Below are 14,303 nucleotides of genomic sequence, written 5' to 3'. Positions count from 1 at the left end.
ATTCTAGAATCGTCGTTGCAAATCGCCCCGAGCAACATCGCACGCTTTACCCGGCACGATTCAAAACATTCATCAAAGATCATCGTTAAAATCGTTCTGGGGTTTCCTAACGGAAAATACATGTGTTTTTTACGAGTTTTTGAAACTCTTACCGAGCGCTATCGCTTTCAGTCAACAACTGTATACGAGACACGTTAAACAGCTTTCTATAACACTACCATTTTATAATCAATTTAGTGAATGTTTATTGGACTCATATATTAATCTTATAGTACACTATATATATATATACAGATCCTTAAACATTCACACTGACACGTCAGTTCGTCTATGTTAATAGGATTTGCGTTATATGGGAAGGGAGATTGTTCACCCAGGTTTGACGAACGACTACAGCAATCAGCAACAGAAGCGTGCTTTTTCATTGCTTTCATTGTGAATAGTGTTTTAGACTCTACTTTTGGGACTTGGCTTTGAAGACTCTTAGTTACTCCAAAAAGCTCCACTTACATATCTTTTAGTTTCTGTTGTCTATATGTCTGTCCAATGAAATGTATTAAAATAATTATTGTTTCATAAACGTCTGCATTTCCATTGAAATGTCAAATAAACCTGACTTGACTCTGGGCTAGTAAGAATACAAGCCTTAAACCCAAACGTCTATAAATCTCTGATCACGGTGTAGTTAAATTTTGCTTTACTTGAATACGTATTTCAAAGCACCATGCGAGTAGCTTTCTGGTCTTTGTCGGCGCTTATCTCCCCCGCACATCACGTGTCTAAGCGACACGTCAATGTGGATATGTGCCATTTCCATCCATGAGGTTCTCTTTTGTTGCGGGCGACAAGAGGAGCCCGCAATCCACCTCCAGGTTGTTATTACGCATGCGTCGCATGTATGTAGCCAGCATTCGTTTGGACTTCCACTAAGAATGTATGAAATGCACATAACGCAATTTGATCACACGCGTTTGAGCCTTCTATCACTCGTAATATGATCACGCGTGTTTTGACTACATGTCACGTGAAACTTACGCAAAGCACAGCGCTGGAGCAAAAGCGTTTTGAACTTCGATCGTTGTCGCCCGCAAAAACCTTTGCTTATTACTATTTCTAACACTTATTTAACAGACTTAAAAGGAACAAGTGACAGGCTATTTACATTTGATGTTATCTATCATGAACCCCTCTAAACCTAGAAATTTGCTGGCCTGTCACTGGAAGCAAATTATTTTCAGACCTACTTAGTCTTCCATCGCCTCTTGGTGACCGTTCAGAATTCTGACGAGAGAATGAGTTTCTTGAAACGTAACTAGCCTTTACAAGGGTGTGCTTTGGAAGCCTTGGTGAGTTTACACTGGTTCCATGACTATCTGAGCTATTAGTCCTTCGATTGGCGTTCTGTGCACTACTACTGCTAACTAGCGAGTTTCCTTCCTTACAGGTGCTTATTTCTGCGTAAAATATTGCGGGCTCCTTTCTCCCAGTGCTTGGATAATACCCTCCATAAACTTGCGAGCCGATCATCCTCTGATTTACCTCCGAGTGTTGAACATGATGTAGCGAGTTGTTCACCATGTAAAATGAAGGCAGTGCACGAGACCTTTTCGTATAACTCATCTTTGGCACCAGGGTTGATTGAGTAGAGGTCAGTCTGATATGCTTCTGAGATCTTGGGGTGGGGACCGCCCTTAGGTAATTACTCAGTGAAAGATTACTTATTTCTCTCTTTAAGTGAAAGTCAGGTATTCCTTTTCTCGGCGATTTCTCATCGTGGACTGCTGAAACGGAAGAAGGGACTTCACGTTTTACACCATCACTAGCTTCCCCGCCTCTAAAGGTAGCAGTTTCAGCAATGTTATTGTTGTTATCACTCGAAATGTTTAAGTTGCTGCCAAGCCCTTCTGAGTGATTGCCTACGTCTGTTGTATTGCCCAATGATGTATCTGTTCCATCTGCAGTTGTTTTACTGGACGCTTTCTCTCTTGTGTCCATTTTGCGTTTCAAATCTGAGTCGGCATCTACTGGATCATCAAATGCACCAAAAGGAATAATGAACACTGGTTTGGGTTCATTGACAGACTTATTCCCCTCATCTGATACTCCAGAACCAACCTCCTTCAGTCTATGCTTCCAACCATTCTTCCCAAGGAGTGGAAGTTTTATAAAGGGGTCAATGTCACCTGAAGCAACACGTGAACTTTTGGTCTCACCATGGTGCGAGAAGAAAGAGCTGTCCGCGAGCAGTGCAGGAAATCCGTGCTGCGTGTTAAACTGTTGCACTTTCTCAATGGGATCTACAACTGGGTCTCTAACTTGGCCTCCAGAAACAGCCAAAGGCTGTTCTTTGGGCAAACTGTTACCGTAGTCCTCCTGAACTTTGTGAATTGTTTCTTTCACAATTTTCTCACTGAAACCCTTCGCGATCTTTCCTGCAAAAGGTCTTATCGTGTCCTTATGCTTACAGTTAATCACTTTGCATTTTTTCTCTTTGCATGACCTCACCCGCAGACTACCCAAATTGTGGACTGATGTAAGAGGGACTTCCTCATGAGTGTTGGCAATACAAGTCGTGTGAGCTTGTCGCTCGTCTTTCCTCTTTAAAGGAGAACACGACTTGGATTTCCATCTCTTTGCACGGTCTTCTTTCCTGGTATTTACTGATTTTGCGCTGTTGATTCTCATTGACTTGCATCTGACAGCATCGAAGTATATGTTGCCTCCATAGCCTTTCCAAAGCTAAAATGAATGGCCCAAAATTTGTTAATCACTGGTAGTAGACCACGCAAGAACTGAGTAATAAAAGTAGTGCGCGCGTGAACCAGCGTTATTTTGGCGGGAAAAAGTGGTAACCATTGTCATTCTACTACGAGTTTTAGGGTGGTTTCTTGGGGTTGTGGAAGGGTGCCATCACCAAATGACGTCATACAAAAGACACTGAATAATTCTCCCACTACAACACCAAAAGTCAGGTGATAAGTTATCAACAATACTTTCCACAACATCAAGAAACACCCGGTTTTACTGAGGTTATCAGTCATTTTGCAAATGGGAGAAGTTTCCTCATCCTTGAATCTAAAGGTCTCTAATATGAAAAGAGAAGAGGAGACTAAATATAGCAATGACAGTAATGATAGTCATCAGACAACATTTTTTAAACATGCCTGGAGAACAAGTTTATGTAACAAACAGACAAGCTCCCCATAGTAAAGTTTTATATTAATAATCTGGAATGCAAAATACTAATAGTTAAATCCTTGCCCCTGGTTCAGTTTCAGCTCAAGCAATAGTATAGTGAGATAGTAAATGTACCTGTATTTATCTATGTATTAATTTGCTATTCTTTTTCAACATAATTATAATTATGTTTAGGGGACCAACATCTGCCATCTCACTGTGATCTTTTTTTTGTGCTAAAAGAGTGGCATAATTACTTGTACACCATAAATCAAATTGATGATGAACTTAAAACCTAACACAAGTAAGTCCCACTCAACTGACTTTCTTTGCACCCTGCATAGGAGAACAAATGTTGCGCCCAGCACGTGTACCTGTAAATTTTCATAAGCAGACTGAGGGAGTTGGCCAGTGTAACACTGTACTGTAGGAGCAGTCTTTGGGGTAGCTGACAGGGTGCAGTCCCTGATGCTGTTGTATGACATAAGTGACATATTGTCATAGTCAAAGGGCATGGCAACTAGATGATCTTTTCCAAGTTTACTGTCCCCTGTCTGATTTTTTCTGAAACACAGAATATAGATCGTTTCAGTCACGGGGTCAGCAGCTTTGCAAATTGCTTGGAATAAAAGAAAGTTTTAAGAGCGACTCTCCATAGGGACCGAGTGAGATTGAAAAAATGTGGCACAAGGTCGGAAAAATCGATCCCTTGATATTTCGTCCAGAGGTAACCTATGATATGCTAAGAATCATGATATAAGTTTTAGGTTCTAGAGTTTTTACATTTTTGAGAAAATTACGAAAAACCGTCGACAACCCGTGAAGCCGAAAAATCACAGAAATGAGGTCAAATTTCATGATCAGATAATCGAACTCGCGTGAAGGCGCATAGCAAATTATGGTTTTCCTTAGTTTATAATTTTAGTTAGGAGGTATTGCTAAGCTGCTTTGATGATATTTTAGACTTACAATTCTAATTCCGAATTCCTGGAGACCAAGCGAAGAGAACCGAAATTTCTAGACTTTGAAAATCAAAAATTCCATACCATTTTCAAACATCTCAAACATACTCGGTATTATGTATAATTCTTTCAAAATTCAATTCTAGCAAGTACAAGAGTTAATTTTGAACGTGATATAATTTTTTTCTTGGCAAAAGTTATTTCTGAGGCGAGCGGCCCCATGCAAGTTGACCCAATTTGACCTTTCGAAGAGATTTTGTTTAACCAGGAAATGTAAACAATTCTTTCTGAGCAAACCATTGAAAAACCCTGCCATTTCCCATTAAAACTACCCAGTAAACCTGAGATAATACTTCGATGACAGCTTACCTTCCAAATGGGTGTTTGAAGGCAAATAATGTTGATGTTCTTCGCTAATTTTCCTGTGTCTTGCTGCCGTGCTCAGCCACCGGCCTTTTCATACGCGGCTGCAGCATTTTCTAAGTGTCACCTTTCTCTGGCTTATGCAATATTTTTGCAGGACCTGGATCCATGTCTTGCATATAAAGCATCCTCTGGGTATCTATTGTGTTTTGTATTGAATATTTCTAATGAAAAGAGGCAAGAAGTGAAGGAACTAATTGAACTGAAAAATAGACCCAGATCGATGTCACGCAATCTTTACATCTTAGTGATCACGTGCCGCAAATACATTTTAGTCTTGCGCTCGCTCATTTCTCCATTTTCTTCCTTACTAGCATACAATGTTTTCGTTTTGGTTTTTTTGTAACTTTTTTATTTGTAATCACAAGCCTATTACGAAGGACGGTTCTTTGTATGCAATACTTTGAATCGGTGTTTATACACGCAACACATTTACTTTTCCCATTTTCTAGTAACTGTGCAACAAACTAGAAATCCTATCTAGTTTTCTGAGTTTTACCTCCAAAAGTCAAATGCCTGGGCAGGACCATTGCTAATGATTTCCTAAAGCTATATAAAAGGGAATACCGGTAGTAATATATATCTGAAAAAGCTAGGCACTGGCCGCGAAACGAGTTTTTGTAATTTGTATTACTTGTATTTACCAATTACCCCATGGCAGGTGAACACGCAAATAGGTCCCCTTCGTGGGGCATCTATCTTTTTAGGAATTATGTTGAACAAGATACCTTTTGATGCAGAAGTAGACACACGCTTTTATATGATTCTCGAAAACTATCCCTTTGGAAACTCATGAAAATGATTTGCTTTTGGGTTCGCACAAGACATGTTTCTTTTCGTACGAGCAAAGAGCACGTAAAACTGTTTTGAGAGTTGCCATCGAGAGAGATCTAAGTTTACAACAGATAATTACCAAACGCAAATAGACCTAACGGTTTGTTTACCTCTAACGAAGTTCTAAATATAGAATTCTCACGGCCTTCGAGCTATGGTCTTTTAAAATCGAACTTTTCGATCGCTCAGCCGATAAGCGAAGCTAGCACGTGCGAGGCTCCTAACTTTTTCTTAAATTCGGCAAACCTTATTACGTGGACAAACTCCACTGGATTAAAATCTTTACAACTGTACAAAGATATGTGCAGGAAAATGAGTTTGGGTCTTTTGAAGTGTATTAGATAACCGTTGAGCGCTCACTTTGTCAAAAAAAAAGCACTTTGAAATCAAACATTAAGCGGATAAGTAAAGCCCAAAGTTAGCACAAGGTTGGGGTAGGGGGATGGGAGGAGGGTAATCAAAGGGATATGTTCTTCAGTATCACGACCCAAATACCACGCCAAGTCCTAACCTAAGCTTACGTCAATGGTGGGAGGACTGTCATATAGACTTTCTTCTTAGAATCCATGTCACTAAGATGCTGCAGAGGATTTATATCAGTTTCCGCTCTGCAGGAAATTTGTTTCCCGGCCGTTGCGCCCGCGCAATTTTCTTTTCAAAATCTTCCAGTCCGCCCCCTCTCCCCCTCCTTTAATAAAAAATGGAAGGGGCCGTCTTTTACCCCAAATACATTTGGCCTTAGCCTGAAATTCATCCGATTGCTTCGAGTCGTTTTCTTCTCTCAACAACTGAGGGAGTAATAACGACTCGAAGTAATCGGATGAAATTCAGGCTAATTTGGTTTTGACTCACTTTAAATTCAAAGTTAGCACAAGGGTCAGGTAGGGGACTGGGGGGGGAGGGGCGGGGGGGTGAATAGGGTGTGGTTACGAACTCTTAACTGTTTTCCACTACCCACTGAGCTAAGCAATAGCTGAGTGCGCTAAGGAGGAAAAAGGAAGTTGTCCCGTGTTAACTTGAAAGAAAAACGTATTTTGAGCGAAAGCAATTGAGTGAATTACTGTATTAAATATTTGGAACAAAAGACATGAAGAAGTCTTGTGTATGTTTATATCATGATGGAAAATCTTAACTAAATTTTTGCAGTGGCCATGTAATGAACCGTTAAATGCATTTAACGGCAGAAAAAAAAATTAATCACCTGGTCCGGAAGTGACAAAGGAAAGATTGCGTTACACTCACTGGACCGAGATTTACGTCTTGCGCTTAGGAATTTTTTTTATTATACAAGAAACTAAATGAATATCAAAAGGTTGCTCACTGAGAGGTAGATATTGCAACATATGGATTGATTTTCCGGAAAAGTGTTGCACAAGCTTAGCCTGGAACCGGTGTACAAGCTCGATGTCAAGATATGACCCTTACTAGTATAAGTATAAAGCGCGGCAACAAGTCCAACAAGAAAGCAATGGAAAAATTAACTGAGAACGTCAAAATTATTTGCCTTCAAACACCCATTTGGAAGGTAAGCTGTCATCGAAGTATTATCTCAGGTTAACTGGGTAGTTTCAATGGGAAATGGCAGGGTTTTTCAATGGTTTGCTCAGAAAGCGAGCTAAGGCTAGTCGATATTGTTTACATTTCCTAGTTAAACAAAATCTCTTCGAAAGGTCAAATTGGGTCAACTTGCATGGGGCCGCTCGCCTCAGAAATAACTTTTGCCAAGAAAAAAATTATATCACGTTCAAAATTAACTCTTGTACTTGCTAGAATTGAATTTTGAAAGAATTATACACAATACCGAGTATGTTTTGAGATGTTTGAAAATGGTATGGAATTTTTGATTTTCAAAGTCTAGAAATTTCGGTTCTCTTCGTTTGGTCTCCAGGAATTCGGAATTAAAATTGTAAGTCTAAAATATCATCAAAGCAGCTTAGCAATACCTCCTAACTAAAATTATAAACTAAGGAAAACCATAATTTGCTATGCGCCTACACGTGAGTTCGATTATCTGATCATGAAATTTGACCTCATTTCTGTGATTTTTCGGCTTCACGGGTTGTCGACGGTTTTTCGTAATTTTCTCAAAAATGTAAAAACTCTAGAACCTAAAACTTATATCACGATTCTTAGCATATCATAGGTTATCTCTGGACGAAATATCAAGGGGTCCATTTTTCCAACCTTGTGCCGCCCCTCACGCGGTTATTAGGGAGAGTGGCTCTTAACATGTGAAAAGAGTCCAATTCCCAGAGCTTTTTTTTTGTACACAAACATGGCCACCGATTCATTGTTTTGTACACAAATATGGCCGCCGTGATGTAATGCGAAAACGATCAATACAGTGTATATTATAAATTAATTGGGCTTCAGACCAGCAGTGTCCTGCCTAAATTTTAGCTCAGCAGGTAAGGGACCATTCATGGCTAGTAAGGCAAAAAATATTTGCCAGAGGCACACTTTCCTGGGGGAGTGGGTTAGCACTTGGGTTGATTGACATGGCTACAACCTTGCTGTGAAATTTAGGAGCCAAGTTCTCTGAAATGTCATTCCCTCATTTTAAAACCTTTTTTTACGTACATCAGCCGTTGTTGTCTTTAGCGAACAATTTAAAACGTTTGATTTCAATACTTTTACTCTGTTTGCAATGCTCTCTTTCCAAAATGCATGGCCCATAAACAGAAAAGCTGTGTATACTTTAGTACACTTCCATATATTCACTGATTTATACCTTGATCGGATCAGATCACAACTTGCGTATTTTTTGAAACAACTTATTTACTATTGTAGTAAACCTTCAAGTGGTTACAGGCGGTAAGAAGTGTTGCTTCAGATGGTAAATTTTACCAGTTATGGCTTAATAAGGAGAAGACTGTACCAGTATAATAATATATCAGATTGCCACAGAGAGATATTAACTAATGACTCAAATTGTCATTGTTTAAATCTACACGTAGACAGGTGATGGAAAAACATGCTCTAAGAGAAAGCAACATGGCATGTTTCACCACCAAGTAATAACTGAAGATTGAAGGGTGTTAAACATATGTTTGCATGCAAAGTATGTGATTTTTTGACAGCTTGAGACACCTGGCCTGATTTGTGTTTGATCCACAAAACATTTATCAGAGGTGCTTTTAAACCTTAAGGAGAAGTTTTGCACTTAAAATATCACAGCATTTAAAAGAAAGTGTACATAAGCTGTTTCTGAGATAGAAATGTTCCCGAAAATTGAGAAAAATTCACCAACACATTAGCCCAAATTAATGTCTGAGGCCAACAGACATTGATAGTTTCATATTTTACACATGAACTTTTGACTTTTTTTGACTTTGGTGTACATTGTGTCGGTCATAAAAAAACTATTACTTTGAATGAGGCTAACATTAGACAAACTGAACCTTTTGATTTAAAGCAAAGGAGGTTTGACTCTAATAGTGCAATCCTTTTCCAGTTAATGAAGCTCAGCAACTGCAAGCTTAAGCTGTACACAGGGCCGAACCCAACTGAACCTGCAGGGCTACAGGTATGTCAAGTGTTTCCATTATCTAATGTGATCCAAGGAGTAGTAATTAAGCATAACAACAATGTTCAGTTCTAAAAAAGTATTACTTACTGTGAATCATTGTTAGAGCTATTTGGTACATGAACATGTAAAGTGCTTGATGGCTCTTGTTGTGACTCCTCATCATCAACCTCTTCCCATTTACTGAGATATTTTTCATTGGCATAATGGCTTATCAACTCTCGTCTATCGTCATCATCATAATCACTGTCTAGGTCACCAAATGGGCCTGTTTTATCTGCAGGAGGCTCCAGTAGGTCATTCTCTGGGTCCATTGCAATTTTTAGTCTCATTCATACTTCTGATACCAGCTGGAGTCTAACACGGACTTTTTTATTCTCTAAAATAATAACAATAATGATGGAAACAATATTAATCTTTGTCTCTTTGGTACCAACTATAATTATCATATATGGCTACATTTGTTCTTATTTTTAATATATTTCCCAGTTAAAGAGAAGCATTCATGAAGTCTTTGCCCTAAGGCTGCATTTTGCAGGGGTGGCCTGTTGAGACAACCTCTATATGTTCAAGCCAAACATGAGGGTAACAACAACAAAAAAAATAAATAAAAAATTAATAATTTTTCTACAAAAACGGGAGTCTTTTAGCATTTATTGCAACTTACGGATCCCAAGTGAGTCGCAATTTTGAGCACTGCCAAGACAAGGGCACTCAGTTCTGAGTATATATTTTTTTAAAACAAAAAGACGTCATGTCTTGATACTAAAAAATAATGATCCAGGACAATTGGTTAATTTTGATTTTACCTAGGTTGATAATCTCAATTTCTTAAAAATATCAAAATCTCAATCTCAAAAATATGAAGCGACCCCTCTCTATTTCTGGTGCTTTAATTTGGAACAGTATTCCACTTTCTATGAAAACACTTTAAAAAAATCAATTCAAAAGCGAACTAAAGAGAAAACTCTTTGAAATACTGGAAAAAGAGGACGACTATATTAGAGTTTCAGATATTACAGGGCAATTCTCAAAATCGTAACATGGTGTGCTTCCGTATGAAGTACAGTCTCCCTTCCTGTCTCACTCTGGCTATAAACCACACGACAAACTAGATTGCTTCTAGGATTGTTTGTTTAACATATATATATATATATATATTTATACAATTTTCCTTTTTCTCTTGTACCCGCCTCGAATAGCCTTCGCTAATTGCGGGCACAAGCTTTGTAAGCTATATTTAATTTGAAATAAACTTGTTGTTGTTGTTGTTGTAATTTCCTTTGTTTCCTAGCGCTAATTAATGAATAATTAGAGCTAACAGAAAAAGGAAATTGAGAATCAACCTAGGTTAAAAATATTTAACCTGAAATCAAATTTGACCTGTAACATATACATGACATTCTGTTGATAATCTTACATTTGCAAATTTTCTAGTTTGTATTTCATATACATTATTTGTAAATATCATTAGTTTTTAGATACACATTGAAATAATTAGTTAGCAAAAATTCCAACAACCCCACAAGCTCATGTAGCTTTTAATAAAGGCTATCTGTCTACGCCAGAGCTTAATTCCTATCCATGACATAGATTCATCCATACCACTGACAACATGAAGTGAATTTAAATACAACACATCCAAAAAGTAGTTTGTGAAGAAATCCTTTCCCTATATAAACAGGGCATTCTACAGTGACGTCACTACCCAAAAACCGCATAGTCACGTCACTGGATGGCATTAACAGCATATCGCTTCAGACGTTGCGGAGTTTAAATGGAGGGATTATAAATTAATTTTAGTCCTCATACTGTTAGTTAGGCTTTCCTTACTTTTAGGGAAGCTTCACTTTATACAAAACAACTCAAGTAAGTTCAGTAAGTATATCCAAATAATGAGAACAAAACAGTAGTTAACTTGGACAGATCCATGATAGTTTCTCGTTCTACGCAGTTTTTTTTTTTCTACATAATTTTGGGACAACAAAATAAAATTTGTCATGTTGGCGCATCTCAAACTCATCACTTAGAGGATGCAATTTCTTAGGCCTACGCCAAACATCAAACTTTTCATGAGACGAACCACATTAGTTTAGTTTAACGCATGTGAAGATCAACATTTGTCCCAGAGAAGATCTTAAGATGTACAAAGTGTTGGACAATCCAAACTCATTAGGACCAACTAAACAGTGCCATACATCGAACTTGTCATGAACTTATAACTCACTAAGTTTGGTTCGTCTTGTAATATATTAAGTATCCCCTAAGGAAGCTGTCATTACCAACAATGCTATGACGAAAAAAGTTGTGGTTGGAACCTACCACGATATGTCTTGTTTAGAGTGTTGAGTCATGCAGTTCTATTAGTTTATTACACATCTCATGAAAAGTTTGACATTTGGCCTAGGCCTTAGTTTTTCCCTTAGTGAGCAACAGTCCCCTTAAAGTGACGAAAGCCGTTAGCTACAAATGAGACTGAATTATAAGTAAATCTATTTGCACTCATTCAAACTATGAGGAAGAAGACGAAATTGAATTTAGGGATGTTGAACAATAACCTTAGGGGTCTCCAAACGAAACACACAACAGCAATAATTAGTAAAAAGTTATATAATTTCTACTATTATTGGTTAATGTTGCGATCAAGCATAGATAGTCGTTATGCTCCTCACAATAAAATGCTGTACAAATATCATTAATTAACGCCACGTTTGCTTCTAAGTTTTATAAAAGTAAAATAAACTGGATTTGGTAGTAGCGTTATCTGCAGTTATTTCAAGACGCATAAAAATACGATGCACTGAAACTGCATCAAAAGATTTGGACTGTTCACTCAAGCTGTGAGGAAGGCATAAATTTTTGATGACCTGTTCTGACTTTGTTTACAATCTATATTGAACTACTTCAACGCATCAATAATTAAATAATAAACTGCCTCACTTACGATTTCTTGATTAAAAAAGCAATTTTGTCAATCCTTTTTTGAACGCAGCAAACAGAGAACCTGTATTAGCACCGAATTTGTCGATCATTACCTACTCTGTTCTGTGTGTCTTGTTTTACTGCAAAGAAAAAAATGGCGCGTTCTAAAACAATCAACTCGATTTGCTTCGCAACCAAATTATGCAAGATCACAAAGACCTAGCGACATTAATATTCATACTTTTATTAGACACTTCCTTTTAATCTGTAATGCATTCAATTGTTGTAATTTGGAAATAAAAGCTGGTACAAAGGATTCAATTATCAAACGGTCGTCAAGGGTTTCTTATGCAAAACAAATTATGCGTTCCGTGCGCGAAAATCGAGCTTCTGTGATAAGGAAAACCGTATCTGAGTTGTAATATTCCATGTTTTGAGCGGGCAAAATCTATGCTGCGCTAAGAATACTTTGAAATAAGAAGAAAACTCACCTTGAAGCTACAGTAGCCAGAAAAAGATCAATCTGCCACGATGGCGTCCGTTGCACTTAGATCTCGGGTGGTGGGCTGGAACTAGACGCGAGGAGGGGTTGGTTGAGGAGGGGTGGGGTTCACACTCTACCCCACTCCACAGGGAAATCTAATCGAGAAAATCATTATTTGTTTACTGTTTTGTTTTATTCTGTTTATTTATTCATTTCATTCTTTTAATTCATTTTTCTATTTTTTTATACTTTTTTAGGTAAACTCAAATCCTTTTTAAAGTTGTAATTTTTATTGTTTGTTTGTTGTTTTTAGGAGAGTTTTATTCATAGGGTTAACCTCTAGACTCTCCCTTTCAAATTTATGTAGTTACATATGAGTTTGAATAAACATGTATGTTATGTTATGTTATGTTATGATTATGGTTAGGATTATTTATTATGATAATAGTGGAATGTAAATTGTTCATGTGATGACTGCCGCTTAAACGCTAGCCAAGTGTCTGTCCCCTAACTTTAGAAACTCGAAAATGGTGTGAGCTTGTAAATTAGTATTTTAAGATCTTTCAATATTTTTATTTCATCAAAATTTTAGTGTAATAAAGATTCATATTTATTATAATTTATTTATTAAATATTCTTTATTTATATGTTATATATAGAGTTTTTTTTTCAGAATAGCTAAGAGGTTTACACTCTATATTTGGCCTTCTGAGTCAGGTTGTTCAAAGCCCAGGCTTGGTGTGAAATTTGAACTCGGCTATAGAAGAAATAATTTTAGTTTTTAATTCTTTTTTTTCTACTATTTGGTGATTGCATGCTCTAAAAAGATTAGAGACAATTATCCAAGAAAAGGCTTTTGAACAAAAGAAAAAGAAACTTGGATCAAAATTTAACTCCAGGTTAGCTCTTTAACATCAGCTTTCAGAAACCTGGGCCCAGTTCTTGGAACTCAAGGTACCTGGAAAGGGTATAATGTCATTTATCAGCTGCATTATATTCCATGATAGTATATACAGCAGTGAAGGGTATTATTTTGCTAAGAACTTAAAAACACAAAAGAAGTCTTTTTTCTTCCAAAATGATTAGTCCAGCCATTCAGTTCTGACTTCTGGTTATTGACTTCACTTAGAGTCTCTTCTTCCAAAAAATGCATCCATGAAAACAGCAAACAAAAAATAACAAACAAGCAAAAAATTAACAAACAAAATGGCAGGACTAGTCTGACTGCTAACTCTGCATTTACTTAATCCATCTAATTTTTTTCAGGAAACAGTCTTCAGAGTCTGTTTAACAGTGTTAAGGGGATAGTCTATTTAGAGGTGCAGAGACCAATGCTACAATTACATGCACCATCGCCCTCTATTAAGCCCCCACCCTCCTCTCCAATAAGCCTTCCACCCTTTTCTCAGGGAAAGAAAGTTCTTAAATGTAATCCCCCTCTCCCCTTCCCCTTAATGCTAGATTGTTTTTATCATTACTTTATGACTGTAACACTTACGTGGACTGATCCAGTAACATTCATTCACATACTGAAGTTTGAATACATTTTCCTCTTGCAGCTGCATGACTTCCAACTTTATGTGACTGAGCTTTTCCGCTTCTGTTTTAGTTTGTGTGGAGTATTGATACCATCATTTTAACTAAATCAAAATTCTCCTACCACCCTCTCAAATAAGCACCCCCCAGCCCCCCCACCCCCCTGCCCCCCTGCTCTTTATTAAGAGAAGAGATTTTTTTCCAACAATGCCACAGAAATACTTGTAGACCAGAATTTTATTTACAAAAAAAATTAGTACTTTCAGTGTTATAGAAACTGTTAAACACAAACAAATTTAACTGAAATCACTCTTAATTACCACTTAACAAACTAATTTAAGAATTAAATTTTGGCTTGAGATGAAAGATAGAATCATAAATTAATCATAACCATCATAAAATTTGGCTAGGAAGTCAGTGTTTCTTGGCTTTTCACTTT

At 37.4% G+C, this 14,303-nt stretch overlaps 2 protein-coding genes across 2 annotated transcripts in view; both read right to left on the bottom strand.

Moving 5' to 3' along the window:
* Positions 1-395: 395 nt before the first annotated feature.
* LOC140937539 (uncharacterized) lies at positions 396-9,297 on the bottom strand. The gene is made up of 3 exons (XM_073387101.1): positions 9,013-9,297; positions 3,552-3,741; positions 396-2,739 (listed from the first exon to the last, which is right to left on the bottom strand). The coding sequence occupies exons 1-3, from the start codon at positions 9,252-9,254 to the stop codon at positions 1,171-1,173; spliced, it is 2,001 nt and encodes a 666-aa protein (XP_073243202.1). The 5' UTR covers positions 9,255-9,297; the 3' UTR covers positions 396-1,170.
* Positions 9,298-14,083: 4,786 nt separating this feature from the next.
* Positions 14,084-14,303, bottom strand: part of LOC140937621 (NADH dehydrogenase [ubiquinone] 1 alpha subcomplex subunit 6-like) — a 5,033-nt gene continuing 4,813 nt past the window's right edge. Inside the window, exon 3 of the mRNA XM_073387175.1 lies at positions 14,084-14,303. This exon is cut by the window's right edge and continues 70 nt beyond it. Coding sequence (XP_073243276.1) covers positions 14,245-14,303 — 59 coding nt within the window. The 3' untranslated portion in view covers positions 14,084-14,244.

The sequence above is a fragment of the Porites lutea genome, chromosome 5 (genome assembly GCF_958299795.1).
Source record: "Porites lutea chromosome 5, jaPorLute2.1, whole genome shotgun sequence".
Classification (NCBI taxonomy): domain Eukaryota; kingdom Metazoa; phylum Cnidaria; class Anthozoa; order Scleractinia; family Poritidae; genus Porites; species Porites lutea.
This window is presented reverse-complemented; position numbering and strand designations above follow the sequence as displayed.